At 46.5% G+C, this 15,927-nt stretch overlaps 5 protein-coding genes across 5 annotated transcripts; 1 reads left to right on the top strand and 4 right to left on the bottom strand.

Moving 5' to 3' along the window:
* Positions 1–808: 808 nt before the first annotated feature.
* Positions 809–1,564, top strand: EYB26_006170 (uncharacterized protein; the record flags this gene model as incomplete). Its single annotated transcript, XM_054265446.1, has 4 exons — positions 809–931; positions 998–1,082; positions 1,265–1,316; positions 1,375–1,564. 4 exons carry the CDS (start codon positions 809–811, stop codon positions 1,562–1,564), a joined length of 450 nt encoding a protein of 149 aa, XP_054121421.1.
* A 4,877-nt stretch (positions 1,565–6,441) lies between these two features.
* On the bottom strand, positions 6,442–7,450 carry EYB26_006171 (uncharacterized protein; the record flags this gene model as incomplete). Its single annotated transcript, XM_054265447.1, has 4 exons — positions 6,442–6,864; positions 6,922–6,981; positions 7,045–7,264; positions 7,317–7,450. The coding sequence occupies 4 exons, from the start codon at positions 7,448–7,450 to the stop codon at positions 6,442–6,444; spliced, it is 837 nt and encodes a 278-aa protein (XP_054121422.1).
* Positions 7,451–8,411: 961 nt separating this feature from the next.
* EYB26_006172 (uncharacterized protein) lies at positions 8,412–11,307 on the bottom strand (the record flags this gene model as incomplete). The annotated part of the gene is made up of 3 exons (XM_054265448.1): positions 8,412–10,615; positions 10,678–10,890; positions 10,959–11,307. 3 exons carry the CDS (start codon positions 11,305–11,307, stop codon positions 8,412–8,414), a joined length of 2,766 nt encoding a protein of 921 aa, XP_054121423.1.
* Positions 11,308–12,102: 795 nt separating this feature from the next.
* EYB26_006173 (uncharacterized protein) lies at positions 12,103–13,413 on the bottom strand (the record flags this gene model as incomplete). The annotated part of the gene is made up of 2 exons (XM_054265449.1): positions 12,103–12,735; positions 12,790–13,413. 2 exons carry the CDS (start codon positions 13,411–13,413, stop codon positions 12,103–12,105), a joined length of 1,257 nt encoding a protein of 418 aa, XP_054121424.1.
* A 1,180-nt stretch (positions 13,414–14,593) lies between these two features.
* EYB26_006174 (uncharacterized protein) lies at positions 14,594–15,586 on the bottom strand (the record flags this gene model as incomplete). The annotated part of the gene is made up of 1 exon (XM_054265450.1): positions 14,594–15,586. One exon carries the CDS (start codon positions 15,584–15,586, stop codon positions 14,594–14,596), a length of 993 nt encoding a protein of 330 aa, XP_054121425.1.
* Between the last annotated feature and the right edge of the window lie 341 nt (positions 15,587–15,927).

Below are 15,927 nucleotides of genomic sequence, written 5' to 3' on the forward strand. Positions count from 1 at the left end.
CAATGGAGCTTGCTGGCTCCAAGCAACCTCCAGCTTCTGGCCAACGCACGGCCCAGGAATATTGTCCAATGTCCATCTTTGCAAGCGGATGCTTGTATCATTTTTGACTCCGTCGTGAACGCCCACTGCATGCGCCATCTCGATGTCGTACATATCGCAGACGTCCTTTATTCGTCCGTACACCCCATATACGTACATACATATACATGTCGTGGAATGTGGCGCAAAGAAAAAGCAACTTCCCACTGCAGCCTCGAGACATTTCTGTAAAACCGTCGTACCCGTTGCACCAGCCATGGCAGTCTCGAACTTGAACCTGGACTCGAACGGCCTGCATGGATGTTACATGTGTTCCGTTGTACTCAGCCGCAGCTCGCTTAAGGCTATACGACTGATACCTATCGCTTGATGAGTATGCATCATACGGATCAGTTACTTGTTGTCTTGTTGTCTCCACAGCTTTGGGGTTGCTGTCTTGACTCGACTCAGTAGCTAAGTGAGTGCTCGTCGACGAGCCCGGCTATTTTTGACTACTATGTGCTAGTGACATTTTTATCCGTGATACGTAGGGTTTTCATCCTGACTCGCTTACGGTATTGTATTGGTTGGAAATATTGACATTCTGATCACGCCGTGTTCATTGGGCGCGGCCATTTTCCCGCTCGCTCGAGGTGGAACCCTAACCGGCAATCCAGGCCAACGGCTTCTCCCCGGTTTATTTTCTGTGTCACCATCCTTTTGTGATCTATCGACTGCATGTCTGATATTTAGGGAATTACCTAACGCCAACAACGCCATACACGCAGGAATGCAAAGCCACGAATTCTCGGCCGTCGTCGATCATTGGACAGTAATTTTATCCATCAAATATGCTGCCCACAGCCCATCAGTCTGGTGTCCAAGCGTTGACGTAGGCTGGCATCTCTCTACAGTACGCAGCACTGGCATTGTTTGCAAGTGAGATCTATGCAATAGTGTCTAACACGGATCTGGTTAGCACTGCCAATGCTATGTCAGTTCTAAATTGAGACTGGGCAGTTCGCGGAAAGGAGACTGGCTTCCGGGATTCCTATTCGAGTGGAGTATGTGCGTGCTACTTAGCATAACACGTCTCATTACTGTACCACTATATGTCATGAAACATGTTCTATGCCGTCTGATAGCAGTATAATGAGGATTGCCGACTACAGCCCGATCGGAAGCACCACTGCCGTTATTCATAGCCGCCATTGTCTTCTTTGATATGCATGATAAGGATGGCCAGGAACGGTCTTTCCTCGTTCATTTTCATCTCGTGGCCTTGATATCTTGAACTTGTTAGTTTCTTTTTCAAATAGAATGCGTTCAGCCAGTGGCAAGACTAACTGCTGGTAGAGCCGAACCATTTACGAACAGTACTTACCACAATGGTCGAACAGAGATTATCAATGCCTCGATTTCCACCCCACATTCCAATAAACATCACTGTCAGATTTCACAGACGGGCCGACCTATCCGACCCAAACTTTCGAGCAAAAGGCGGGACGAATGCCATGGATGTCCCGGGCAGACGGAGGTTGTCTGAGACTCGACGCTGTGCTATTTCCCAGTTGGGCAGTCGCTACTGCTTGGTCTGCTTGGCCAGTCCACTTTTATTTGGGTAATGCATATCATATGCATATGCAAGCCTAGGCTATAACCGTGCTAGTGTTGCTGTCTCCATTGTCATCCATAGGAAGTACGTACTAATCTAGTAGTTGCAAAGACTAACGATGTCTAGAACCTGATCGAGGCAGATCCTATTTCCCAGCTAATGAGAGCACAAGTTTGAACTTTGAAGTGTATACTAGCCGCAAAGCTAACAGTGTGGAAGTCTCTTCTACGACTCCGGATTGTCGAAGCACATCCCAACAAACTCAGGTCCGCCTGGATGGAATACAATCGATCATGAAATACGCGGCGCTCAAACAGTTGGCATTCCATCTAAGACTGGCTCGATACTAGTCTATGGTGTCATCGCCCAGTAGGATTGTGTTTAGCCCCTCTTGATTGGTGTCATCGTTATCTCCAGGGCCAGACTCCATCCATCTAGAGGCGCGAACATGCATCCTTATCCGCCCTCTTGGAACACTAAGAACAAAATAGCAGGACATGGGGACATATCTAAACTATAACTTGAGGACCAATGAGGACTCAACGGAAAGTATTCTCAGCCGATCGCTCGTGAGCGAAAAGCTGATGAATCGCCTTCTGAAGAAACTGGAATTCCATGCTATGGATGGTATTGCTAGCTGCATTCAGTTGAGGACAGTCCTACAATGATTCGTTTGGTACCATTGTCGGAAATCCTCCAAAATCTTTCCGGCTCGCCAAGTGCTTTTTGTTCTTATACTCAATTTGATCTTCTCAAAAGACACCAATATTGAATTTCAAGTGCTAGTACCCCATAAAAAAAACAATTACTTTGACTTTATACCCCGCATAAAGATCGCGATCGAATCCATTTTACAACCTTTGTGATCCTCTCTGGTTCATGTTCATTGATGATCATAGCAAATAATCCGCAGCAAGGGATGGATTATCTTCTCTACAAAAGGTTTGCCTCCTGAGTTTATGATAGACCCTGCATTCCGCCAAGACAATTCTTTTATCAAGCCTTTGACCTTTTCAATAGTTCGCAAGGCGATTAATAGGTGTTCGCGTCTCAGGGTCTCGATCCTCCTATATGGGCCCCCAGCTGCGCCAAGAGGGCTTTCTGGTCGTTCCAGTGAAATATGCCTGTGCTCAATGGCCAAGGAGAGATCTCGATGATATCATCGCAAGGTACAAAGCAATAGCACCAAGGCTGCACGAGGATCTAGACTGTCTTGGTATTGAGACGATCCTGGCCTCGTCTCTGTTGTTCTTGATAGCCTTGCGGTATCGCCACCAGATCACTGTGAGGGTGCTCATCACCCGTGTACTTTCATGGAGCTATTGAGAACGTGTAGCTGGTTCGTGTCAGGGTTTGCCCTGGATTGTTAAGTCACGAAGTCGTGAGAATACCCCAAAGCTATTTGGCTAATCTTGAACACGTCAAGTTTCCTTCCATGTATCCGAGCATAACTTAGCTCTGACTGCGCACAGATGATTGTATACGATCAGCCACACCATATTTTGCCTTTCAGATAGTGGCTTGTCCATACCTACCAGCGCTTGAGCCTTTATCATGGTTCCACTCGCCTCCCCGCTAGGGCTGAGCACGAAATTCACCAACTCTATCCATCAATAGTACATTCCTATCCTCTCACGAGTCACGACTTATAAGAATACTCTCCACAAGCAAGAGCCAAGTCATGATGTAACTATTGGAACTCTATCACCTTTCCTTCCAGGATCTCCGGAGCCTAAACAAACTTTATCCCAAGACTATGTATTGAGCAGTCTACGTACCTGAACGGCCATGCCCGAGAACAAACCGAAGTCGAACCGAAGCAATAACCCATATCCTAAAAATCCAAAAAAAAAAAAAAAAAAAAACCGAAGATCCAATTCTCGCTTGCATATATGTCGATCACTGTTAAGGTCTCATTGGGAAATATGTGGAGGTAGGTGCTCAATTTCAGATGCATGACTCGTTTGCATACCTGATACTACGTAGTACGTAGTAGGTTTCTGATTCTTGGGTAATTCGAAACACATATACGTACGCATATCAAACCCATACGAATGAAATTTGCGCCAGAGAAAGTTTCCACTCAATCACAGGTCTCTGGTAGATATTTCCATCGAGACCAGGCACGGCACCCTCGATGCTGATCCACTTGTTCATGTAGTGAATAGCTATGACTCGCATACTGATCTTAAATATATGTATGCATGCAATAGTAATTGAAACAATAAAATATCTCGAGGTTCCACATTTCAGGCTACGTACCTAGACTTAATCAGGAAGCTCAAAGCTTGACGTTTTGATTTGATCGGCTTTATCTGCATACTATATATCGATAATCATTTGTTGCTATATATGCTTAGATTGAAGCGTAACATCGCCACCGAGATCTGAGATGATCGAACTCGACCCACCTCTTGAAGGCATACGTCTGAAATGAGGATAATCCATCGTGACATATGTGCCACTACTACCGTAGTAGTTCCTCCCCGATCCAACTTCATGCATTTAGTGCATTTCATGAAAATCAAACTACATGGCCACAGCAGATAGGAAAAAAAAGTGTACAAGACTTAATTTTCGGTTCAAGTTGCCAGTCTCATTTACTCATCTATTGCATCATGTCGTGAACCTGGGCCTTTGTTAAGAGCCCCCCTTGCTTTTTGATCGGTTATAGAGAGCGTACTACGTAGTGCAAAGACAATTAATAATAGACAGTATAGTTTATACTTTTAAGTTGTTAGGAATCAACTATTGAGAAGCTACTATAGGTGTTAAGGCAAGTTGAAAGGCATATGCTATTACTTACCTAGGGTAGGTGATGGCATTGATTGATGCGGTATTAGATCAGTTAGAAAAAAACATAGGGTTCAGCTAGTCTGCTAATACTTGGAAATGAACTTTTCGATATTGATGGGCGGCGTGTACTGACTGCTCCAGCTCCTCTGTACCGTATGAATCAATATCGAAGTCGGAAACATGACTGGGACATGATCTCGACCTTCAAACACCATAAGTCTCTCCATTGGTTATCCTTATTGTAAAGAATGCACCTAGATAGACAGTCTATTCAAAATAAATATCTATGGTAGGTTTAACTTAGATACAGTGTGTGGTGTTGACATCCCTTGACAATAATATCCGGTTACGTAGATAGTGAGCTTTATACCTAAGTATATATATATCTCTGGACTTAGGTATTGGGTGATTAATTCTCCTCGAGAGGTTCCATGGTTAATCTAAGATAATTGATTGCTAGTCTCAACCTCCAACCTGGAATTCATGATGATTTTGCAACTATTTAATATTGAAAGATTGTAACTCAGGTGTCTAAAGTTCGAAGCTCAAATACAAAACATCGCGTTCCGGATTTTTTCGCGAATTCTTTGGCCCCGGGAACCCATGAATATTGGTGAGTTTTCAAAGCCGTGACATAGGTAGGCTATTCCAGCGCTGGCAATTTTGCTCGTCGATTGGAAAACTAGTTTCAGGGTTAGTTATGCCTTTGTACATAAGTCAAGATAGCCGTTTCGTTGATATTGCGTTGTTCAGGGCATGCCATGTTGAACACAACAAGCTCTCGGTATAACCATCTAGAGATGAGTAAATATCAGGGCCGCAGATCTCATTGACAATGCTTCACCTCAAGGAGATCGTACGATAGTGAGACTGATATCGCCGAACGTTATCCCTTGATTCTTCTCAGATTGCGATACCCTTCAAAGTTCCAGTGACATCTTTCGGGCCACTTCCATTTTCGCTCAGGGCCTGATTTTTTTCCAACCCGATTCTAGACGCGGGATAATTTTTGATGGATTGTACCTCTAGTACTCAATAGCAATAAGTTTGGCTGCAAAATTTAAGGTTGAAGATAGAAGATCATCGCATTTCGTATATATCACTTACAGGTGGTGGAGTTATTTTGATAGCGTCAAATAAACATGCGCAAGAAACAAGATCTCGAAAACCATAATTTGTCATGTATTTATAGCAATAACTGGAGCAAAAGCCGCAGTATTGTACCCCGTACGTGTAACTCCTGTGTGGTCCCTGGCCAGAATCAGGGTTGGTCCAAAATGTGATACATGTCATTTTTTTTACACTGTGAGACTGAGATAGATCATTTTAGTTGTCACCACCAAAAGCCATCTAAAATAAGCTTTCCAATCTTAGGCCACAAATCGACTTTGGAGTGGATGCAATCCTCAACATTTTGACCCAGCTCAACAAACAATCTCTGAACTGTCCATGTAGATGTTAACATGTAAGCGTCATTCCGACCAGGCTTCTAATCCGGCTAATGGCATCTAGATTCAAGGTTGATGGTGATCTCCATGGTAGTACGTATCACGGAATATCCTTACACGGATTCGATATGGCCACTCTACTGTATGATTTCTCTCAAAAAAAAAACCTGCTCAGTTTGGTGTTACGAATCACATTGGTCTTGTAGAGAACAGGCTTGACTTGGGAAGATCGATATCAGTGTCTGTGAACGATGGAAAACTACGAGCCCTAACTGATATTCCACAATAATCAAGTAGTAGTATGAACATCCATGAGCACTTGGATCAAATAGGTCGATCTATAACACATATCCATATCACAAGCAAAGCTTCCATTGTTCAAGTTGGGATTCACGCTGGTTTCTGTCATTCGAGCTGGTGTCTATTTCGGAATGTAATACTTCACTTGATCTCGTTTTTCAAGGAATTTGTATTCGCGCAGTATTTTGTGTATTTGATGTCTAGGGCTATAGTATCATTTTAAACCATGGAAGAATATCCCCGTAGTTGTATTTTATCTTGTTCCTAAGCCAGATTTTCATTTGTCACCATCTGTTGAATGCGCTCCTTCACCAGATAAAAATCCTCATCATCAGCACCAGAAAATCTAATCATCATTCCATGACTCTTTCGCATCCGTGTATACTTCTTTTGCTCAGCCTCGGGGGCTTCGTGTCGCTCGCCAGAACTTTCAAGAAAATAAGTCACTTCAAACTCTCCTTTCTTCTCCAACTCATTATAGCGAGACTCTGCATCTTGCAGCCATGTCAAGTCCTCCTTCATGGCAGTCAAGCCAGCAGCAGGCTCTGACATCACGTCTGTAGTTAAGGGAAACGAGGACATAAGAGTTTGAAGACTATGGCCAATATTTGGAGGCGATCCAAAGAATATTATACCGCGAGTTGAGGGTATTATGCTGTTAAATTCCGAAGATGACATTGCAAGAGTCTGAGCATCTGTGTTAGCTGGAACATGCTTTAAAAGTGTCTGCAACGAACGACGCACCGCTTTCAGTAAGAGAACCCCAAAGCTATGCGCCAGAAAGATGATAGGCCTCTGCCTAGCCTACAACACAATTCAATATATACCTCACACAGAGAGTTTCAAGGCTTGAAGCTGAGTACGGACAATTGACGGATCTTGCCTTACTTCCGAGATCCCTTTCAACAACCCCCGACAAATCTCTTCAGCCGGTACGAATTCCGATTTTGACGCCGAGTATCCAAAGGAAAGAACCCTCGACTGAGGAATGATACCCGGAAGCAAATCTCGCAGCCAAAATATTTGACCGTCGGGATGTGTCCATGAGTCTATGTAATGACCACCATCGCCGTGGATGGCCACGATACTAGAGATGTATTAGAAATATTCAGTATATCTTAAGGCAGGTGATCGTATACTCAACAGAACAGTCCGTGCCTTTGTAAATTATCTTCAATCCGGTCTCTGCCTCATTGCGAATACGCCGGGGACTAGGATGACTTTTTCGATCGCGAGCGCGCCCTTGTGCGATTATCTCAAGGAGCCGTCGCATTTTGCAATCAATCGAAATTTTGTATGGGTCTTGTTTCAATCTAAAGATATGCCTGTCTGCTTGGTCTCATCCGTGCCTTGCTACCCGAGGTGTTATCAGGTATGTGGTAATCTCCAGACGCGGCCACTCAAATCCGTATTATATATTCTCGTTTTGCAACGCTGGGAAACCCCTGTCTACGACAACCCTCGCTAGGGTTATCGGGGCTAGGGTTAAGACTGATAGCTCTTCTCGACGGGTCACTAAGTGAACTTAGCTATCAATGTATATATGGATGTTGAAGAGCTGTTTTCCGGGGTACGAATGTGCCAATTGTTCCGCACAAAGGAACGGAGATTGGGATCGAAGGAAGGAGAAAGGGTCAATGTTGAGTACGCTTTGAAGATGGCTGGAAATTTAGACTATGGAGTGTTAGACTGCTAGGTAAAGAAATGGAAGTAAATGATAAAATGTGGTATCAATTGTATATTCAACAGTATAATAAACATCTCCCCTCTCTCTCCATCAATCAATCAAGCAGAGAAACTTTCAGACCCTTCCCCCTCACATATAAAGTAAAGAAAAGAAAAGAAAAAGGGGACAACATAGAATAATACAAACGTAAAGAAACACTCGCACCAATCCGCCCAACCCCATGACGAAATGATATTGATAAAAAAAAGTCACTCCAAGGCAAAAACTCCAAATGTCCGAGTATCAAAAGAGGTAAAACAAAGAGTAAGGTTGCCAGCTCCGGATTATCATAAAGAGTACCATGTTGCTCATCGGAGTTGTGTCTCGTGATGTAAGCCAGGAGAAAAGAAGGTGCAAAAAAAAGAGTAAAAATAGGTATAAAAAGGGTAAATTCACAACGCCGTGCCCTAAAGATTTTGCATGACCATGATAATGATTTACTCCGAATCCACTTGCTTCGCCGATGATCCTATTCCCACCTTCCTTCCTTATGTTAGTTCGAGTTCATTCATTTGCCCATCCCATTAGCCATCATCTGCTGCTGGTGTTGCTGTTGAAGAAGAGCAGCCTGTCGCTGTTGTTGCTGCATGTTTTCTCGCCTCATGAGATCCTGAACCCAAGCTCGTGCATTGTTTTCCAAACCAGCGTAATACTGCTGAGCAACCGGCGGCGGATATTGTTGAGGCGTGCCATATTGTGACTGTAATCGCTTCTGCATGTCTGCACGCATAAGTTGTAGTCGTTGTTTGAACATTTGTTGATACCGAGCTTGCTGAGGGTTTTGGGGTACTTGACCCTGATTCGCGTTCGCCTGGGCAGCAGCGATGAGCATTTGTTGTTGTTGTTGTTGTTGCTGTTGTTGTTGCTGATGCTGCTGTTGCTGTTGCTGTTGCTGAGGAGTCATTTGCATGGCACCTTGCTGTTGCTGGTTCTGTTTGTGCTGGGCCATTTGCATCTGTGCCATCTGGTTCCGTATTAACTGAGCTTGGTAGGCCTGATGAGACTGCATCTGCATCTGCTGATGTTGCTGAGGTATCTGGTTCTGCTGGACTTGTTGATTGAGCAGCTGTTGCTGATGCTGATGGTTTTGAATATTTTGCTGGGCTTGTAATTGAGCAAACTGTTGGGGCGTGATTCCTTGCTGTTGAGCAGCGATCATGGCTTGTTGTCGTTGCTGCTGAAGAATCATATGTTGCTGTTGCTGCTGCTGCGTAAACTGAATTCCAATTCCTCCCATCTGCGGAGTATTAATCATGGTATTGCCCATGACCGGAGTCTGGGTAATACTAGTATTTGGCGGACTGGCATGAGCCATGCGTTGTGTCGGTGTAACGTTGCGCATGACTGGAGTAGCGTGTGACATGGCCGGAGTGCCTTGAGTCATTTGAGGAGTACCATTTCGACTTTGACTTTGTTGACTTCTGGAAGGCGCCATCGGATGGCCCATCACGCCTGGGTGAGCATGTTGCATCGTTGAAGGGGGCCGTGGTGGACTGCCAGCCCCTTGAGCAGACGCTGTCATGCTCATTGAGACACCGCCTTGAGTACCAATACCACTGCCAACAACCGGTGAAGAAGTGGCATGCGGAGTTTGATTGCGTACCACTGGAGAAGACATCTGGCCTTGTGAAACTTGACCCAGGCCATTTGCCAATCTCTGTTGTTGCTGGGCAGCCAACTGAGCTTGTGCTTGTTGGGCAGCCAGTTGCTGGCGACGCTCCTCTTTCGCATGTTCTTCTGCCTGTCGTTTCTCCAAAAGTCGACGTCTTTCTCTTTCCGCCTCTTGTTGTTGCTGACGCTTGGCCTGTTCCTGTTGAAGCTTCTTCTCATGTTCTCGTTTGGCTTTCTCTTCATGCTGCATACGGATATTCTCAATCGTTTTGAACCTAGAGAAGCGCGGTTCAAACGGCACGGCACCTGCCGTATCGTCGACAGCAATCTTAGCTCCAGCAGCTGCTCCTGATGTAGCGGGCTCCAATCGTTCATCCATGATAAGCATGAATCGTTCTTCCTCAGCAGCAAGAGCTTCATCCGCAGCCAACTCTGCGACTGTTCGCTTCCTCCTTTTGGGTGACGGTGGCCTGGCGCAATGTAGAGGACTTTCCATGAGTTTGAGAAGCTCCTGTGCCGATTCAAAGCTATCTACTGGATCTAGATATACTGGAGGTGCCACGGCACTAATCAGTGTTGCTTCGAATTTGGGTAGATCCTCAGGGTCAACAAGCATCTTTTGCCGTTTGGCTGGAGGCTGTCCTGAAGTAGTCTTGGTCTGTGGTTGAGCCGATGGAGGTAGCTTCTTATTCGCAGCTGAGATTACGTTGGCATGAGGATGCGGTGTGGTGGACAAGTAGGTGAGCTCTGCTAGAAGGGAAAGCGGCGTTGGGTGCAGCACGGTAGTGAAAACCTTGGGTTTGTGTTCGGGTTGCTTTTCAGACTCATTCGCCTTACCAACGGTGCTCGCCTCCGCAGGTTTCGTAGAATCAGTTGACTCCGCGTCGGGTTTCTTTTCAGGCGAGTCCGGCTTGGACAAGTCATTGGCCTCTGACTTGATCTGATTCTGCTTCGGATACGGCACATAGGGTGACGGCGTAACGTGCTGGTTATAGTTGTGAATAGAGAAAGGAGTATTTTTCTCATCGGTAGACGTGACAGTCGTCTTATTTGTCTGAGCTGAGACCGACTTGTGATCAACAACTTTGACAATAAGACAACCTGATTAAAGCGCGCGTATTAGTATCATTTGAGCATTGTATAGTGATTGACGTGCTAATTACCTTCGTAAAACTTGACACCAGCGCGGAGAAGTTCCTCGAGCATGTCATGAGGTACAGTCTGGGACCGAATATGCTCGATGATAACCTTCATTTCCGAGTTGTATGGGAAACTGCCATCCTGCTGATCAAACCGAAAGTGAGTAGGATGGAGATGGAGAATTAGGGAAGGCGGAGACTTGGAGTATTTCTTGAGGATATACGACGTCGTTTTCACTATTTAACCAAGAATAATTAGCATAAGGAAGATATAGTACGTATATAGCTGGGTATGCGGAACAAACCAAAAGGCTCTGGAGGTATTTTGGTAACTCGACGATCTGCCTCCGCAACAGAATTCCTAGTCATAGCCCGTTGAGGCCGCGACGCCGAGATATCAGCAGGCTTCTGAATATCTTTTCGCGGCCGGTTCACAGGACGGTTCAATGCGCCATTGGTCGTAGGTGTAGCAATGCCATTTGCGGCGGAGGGTTGGTTAGCACCGGGTAGCCGTTTCGAAGCAAGGGCCGGTGACGACGAGGCGGAAGGCGACTGCTTGATTCCGTTGACCATTCCGGTCTGCGTAAATGAGGGCGGAGGGCGTTTCATTTTTGGAGTCTGAGATGCTGCAGGTTTGGAGATAGCGGTAGCCATTATGGGCGGCGGAGGTACTGGCCGGGCCTAAAAAGGAACAAAAAGACGCGCGCGCGCACAGCGAGCAACCGAACAGTTGTATGCACTTCCCTCTCTCGCTCACAGAGTCACAACTTCTGTTATCGAATAAAGACCCCAAGCTCCAAAAATTGACGCTTCCACCGACGCGCGAGACATGTGGGGAACGGGGGTGATGATGGGGTGGGCGACGGAGCCTGAGGCGAGGTTCAACCCGTTTTGCGAGAAATCTGCATCACCCAATGACAGCGGCAGGGTGAGCACAGCGAGCGTATGAGCTGAGTTGAAGCAGCCGCAATGCGTTGGGAAAGGGTGTCGTGATGGACTGGACACACGGTGGACAAGGGTTCAACTGGTGTTGTCTCGTCTCGGCAGGTGATGTTCTCCGACTTCGTGATGCGGGTGCCACGCCGGTCACGTGGACTGAAGAACCAGCACGCTTCTGGTTAGTGCCTGGGGCAACCATCGGGACTCCCCCGGATTCTTTCCGTTTACAGCTGAAGAGAAGCATATTTCGACTACAATCTAGAAAAAGGATATAAAACATTGATGCACTGGGTAGAAACATCAATACAATACGATTTAACTCTTGATAGTCGATCATATCCATAAATTCCTACAGGTAAAGATATACTACGTACAAAGAAGATGCCATACGAAAAGAGCCAAAAGCATAAGATATAGGATATCAAAAAGTAACAGAATCAAAGTATATAATGGACCAGTTGCAGCATTTCATCACTGCCTAGACCATTCCACCTCCATAATCGTCACCCATTAGTCATGACCCGAGACTCGTCGTCTCCAATCGTCGCCAGCCTTGAGACTGTCAACGATATCAATGTGCTTTCCAATCCCGGTAACACCTTCTTTCTGCCACCACTTTTCGCGGCGCTCTCCTCCAAGTGCCGAGTGCTCGTCTTCACTGTCGATCAAGCCACCGCGACCGCCTTCATCGCCGACAACAACCACCACGTGTCTAACCCAGTCGGCAAGTTTCTTGACACTCTCACCCTCTGGGCCAGCCAATGATTCCTGCATATATACAATGTCTGGCGAGAGATGGCGCAGGATGTGTAGGTGTCCATTGGGCGTGCTGTATGGCATGATCATGGTGTTCTTGTCCACGAGCGCTTGCGCCTGTGTGTATAGAGTCTTGAAAAGGCGGCCAGCGGATTCGAGTTCGTCGGTCGTGTTCCGCGGTTCGAGACTTGTCAAGTCATTGCCAGAAGTACCAGGAGCGTTGGCTGCTTCCTCGGGCGCGATATTGGAAAATGAAGAATCAACAGAAGGTGTAGGTCGGGTCGACGTCTGCAGGCCAATAGTATGTTTCAGGTTAGGTGCATAGATGAGGACTATCACGCGAGCGACATTCGTATCGACGTGAGAGGGGAGATGAGAAAGAATCGACTATCGCATAACATCAGTATACGTTTGATTATCGCGAACTCAATCATAACTTACCGCGTGTTCAGACAAAGTGATATCTTCTGGATCATCAGAGGGAGCAACGGAAGAGACAACAAGTGCCACAGTCTTCCTCCCCTTTGTCGAAGTAGAAGGACCGCTTCGAGGAGTAACATCCGCCCCACCTCTAGCACGCAAATCCGCCTCTTCAGACCAACGCGAATGATCCTCAAAATCACCCCGTTCTTCAGTAATAGAGCTCAATGCGCCTCCCACCATAGCGCCTGCAGCAGCCACTCCAGCCGCGACCCTTCTGCTAGCGCCATCAAAGAGCTGTTGTGGACTAGGTGTTCGACGTAATGCGCCCTGCATACGCGCAATGACACTACCATCCTCCTGTCGCGCATCTGCACCGGTTGATCTCGCAAAGTCTGCGCGCGGTGGGCCACCTTCGTAGCCAGGCGGAGGAGGGGGTTGGTTGAAATCGTCGGGGTAATCGCGTGCTTCATCGTCGTCCTCGTTTTCTTGTCTTTCGCTCCAAATCCAAGCGGCGACACTAATTGTCGCGATGCCAACTGTGACAGCTAATGGGATCCAGTATCCCATAAAGGTGCGCCGGCCTGTTGAACTGAAGCCCATTCCAGCTGGCGCACGACGCCGGCGGTCTTGAGGGTAGGACATTGTGACAACGGATGGGGCCCCGGCCCTCTAGACGGATTCGAATGGTTGAACACGAGATTTATGATATCCAAGAGTGAGAACGCGACGCATGTGTCTCATCTCAAAATTTAAAAAAAACAACAGGCGCGAAATGTGAGCTTGTCATGTACAGAAGGAAAGAGACAATAACAATAATACGGAGCACAACAATTGGAGGCGGATGTGAGTGACTTCGGAAGGAGGGCCAAAACATGTGGCTGGAGCTGCTTGTTCGCCGCGGCTGTACCGTTGGCTTGGCAATGTTTTTGTGATGTTTGTCTTGTTTGTTTCCAAAAATCCGGTGGCTGGGAATTGCTTAGTCATGCTAATAGCCCTAACTTAGTTAACTAACCCACCAACTAGCTTCTCTACAGAATAGGGGGAAGTAGTTTGGCTTGTAGACATATCCCCGGTTGCTGGGAATCGACGTATTGACAGAGGAGAAACATGCCATGGTCACAGCAAAAAAGAGGATTATTACAGGATAGCCAAGGTAGGTTCTGATATCTCCGACGGCAATGCTACATACGGTAGGCCTCGCTAAGTTTGAGGTCATGAGATGATATTGAATACGCGACTTTTGGGAGATGAATGAGAGCTTTTGCAGAAATTTAGCCTCTCGAGTTCTCGGATTGCGCCAGATCAGCCCGTGAACCTCGTCAGGAACCAAGGGTTCCCAACTCTTAATTGGCTGAAATCGGATCAGGAAATAGAACATAGGGGGAAATCATCCGGAGTCTAGGTATCCGATGCTAAATTAGCAGCCCAGACCCGGTCCATCACAATGGTAAACCGTTGGCACCATCTTTTCCGTCACGTCCATCCTGGCTCGGCGGTCCACGAATGCCATCCACACCGTCTCGACATCCTAGATGTCAGTTGTGAGAAAAGTCATTCAGATGAAATGTAACATCCCGGGAATCTCGTCATGGACTTGAATTTCCATGGGAACCCTTCTGTCGGCCTGAGACATCTGACGAAAGATACCTCTAGCAGATTGTGATAGCGTGCGGTCGGCTAGTTGATCCCAATTGGAATTTGGGCTAGTTAATGGAGCCGATTGAATATCTGATGATGTCCGTGGAGGTGGTGTTGATTATTTTATTATTTTTTTTTTCTTTCCCATGGCTAACTTGGAAATGCCATCTATCACAAGTGGTGTCTAAAGAAATCGTCGAACCATCAGATTGAATCGAGTATCCTTCTCCCTCACAAGCTCCGGGGTTAGACTGTCCAGATACTCTTTCCTCGCCACTTGGCTCCATGCATGATACGCCAGTTGATTGGAATACAGCGCACCACCATAGGCATCCAACAGATCCTCCACCTCCAAAACCTTTTCCTCACTAAGTTCCTCATGCATATAGCGGATATGTTTATGTGTCCACGTCGGCCAGAAGAAGACGGTTGGAGCAAGCGTGCAAATTTCACTAGGGTGGTCCAAAGACATCTCTTTTGGTAGCAGGACAGAATGATAGTTCCATTCCGATGGAACAAAATCACTGTAGCTGTCAATCCACTGGCCTAGGAATGCCGCATTTGGGCGTGCGAGGATGATGGCGTTGCAGAGGCCGTGACGGTCACCACCCTCAGAACCCAAAATGACGTCTCGTTGGTTATGCAGTAGGGTATCAAAGGATTTAAGAGCGATAACATCGGCGTCTAGGTAGATGCCGCCTTCGCGGTGAAGGATGTCGAGGCGGAGAGCATCGGCCAGGTGGCTGACCTGCCAGTGCTCTTTAGTTTGTTTAGGATACTCAGCGGTCATATTATGGTGGACTAGCGTGATACTATCTTGCAGTCTCCGAAACCAGATATTGTCTCTGTTGAGCTCTTCGTAATGAAGCTTCAGCGTGTCTGGCTTGAGAGAGATTAGCGCGGATCGGATTGCCAGGTAATTCATAAATGTTATTTCTGGATGATTCCCGAATCCCCAGAGGAAGTGCACGACTTTCGGAATGGGGCTTTTCGACAACGCGTGGGTATTTTTGAAACATTGCGCTTCTTCACTGGTTTCGTGGAAGTCGTAGGACTCGGTCAGGCTTTCTGAGTTATTAAAGTGAATTTCTACCGTCGAACGGAAAAAGAAGAGGAAAAGTAGCACCGAGACGACTGCAGTGCCCACGATGACCGACTTGGGCAGCGGCTGATACATGGTGTCGATTGTGCCAATTCTTCGATTTTCTTTACAGAGATAATTGAGAACGTGAGTAGGACGGACGCGCAATGTAATGTATTCTGTGTGTCTATCTACTACAGAGTAAAGTTAGGAAGGAAATCCCTGGCATAGGCTGCCATATAACTTTGTTATATGTAATTATGTGTATCATGTCAGAGGGTGTGCGCTAGTGTGGTCAGGGGGATTCTTGGCCAATTCCTGCAGAGTACTATAGCGAGCAGCGGTTGATAGTTAGTAGATCTACTATAGTAATAAGAGCACATGTGCAGGCGAGTGGATTTATGCGCTGTAATCACCATACTACATATAGAAACTAA

Source organism: Talaromyces marneffei, chromosome 4, assembly GCF_009556855.1.
Source record: "Talaromyces marneffei chromosome 4, complete sequence".
In the NCBI taxonomy this organism is placed as follows: Eukaryota; Fungi; Ascomycota; class Eurotiomycetes; order Eurotiales; family Trichocomaceae; genus Talaromyces; species Talaromyces marneffei.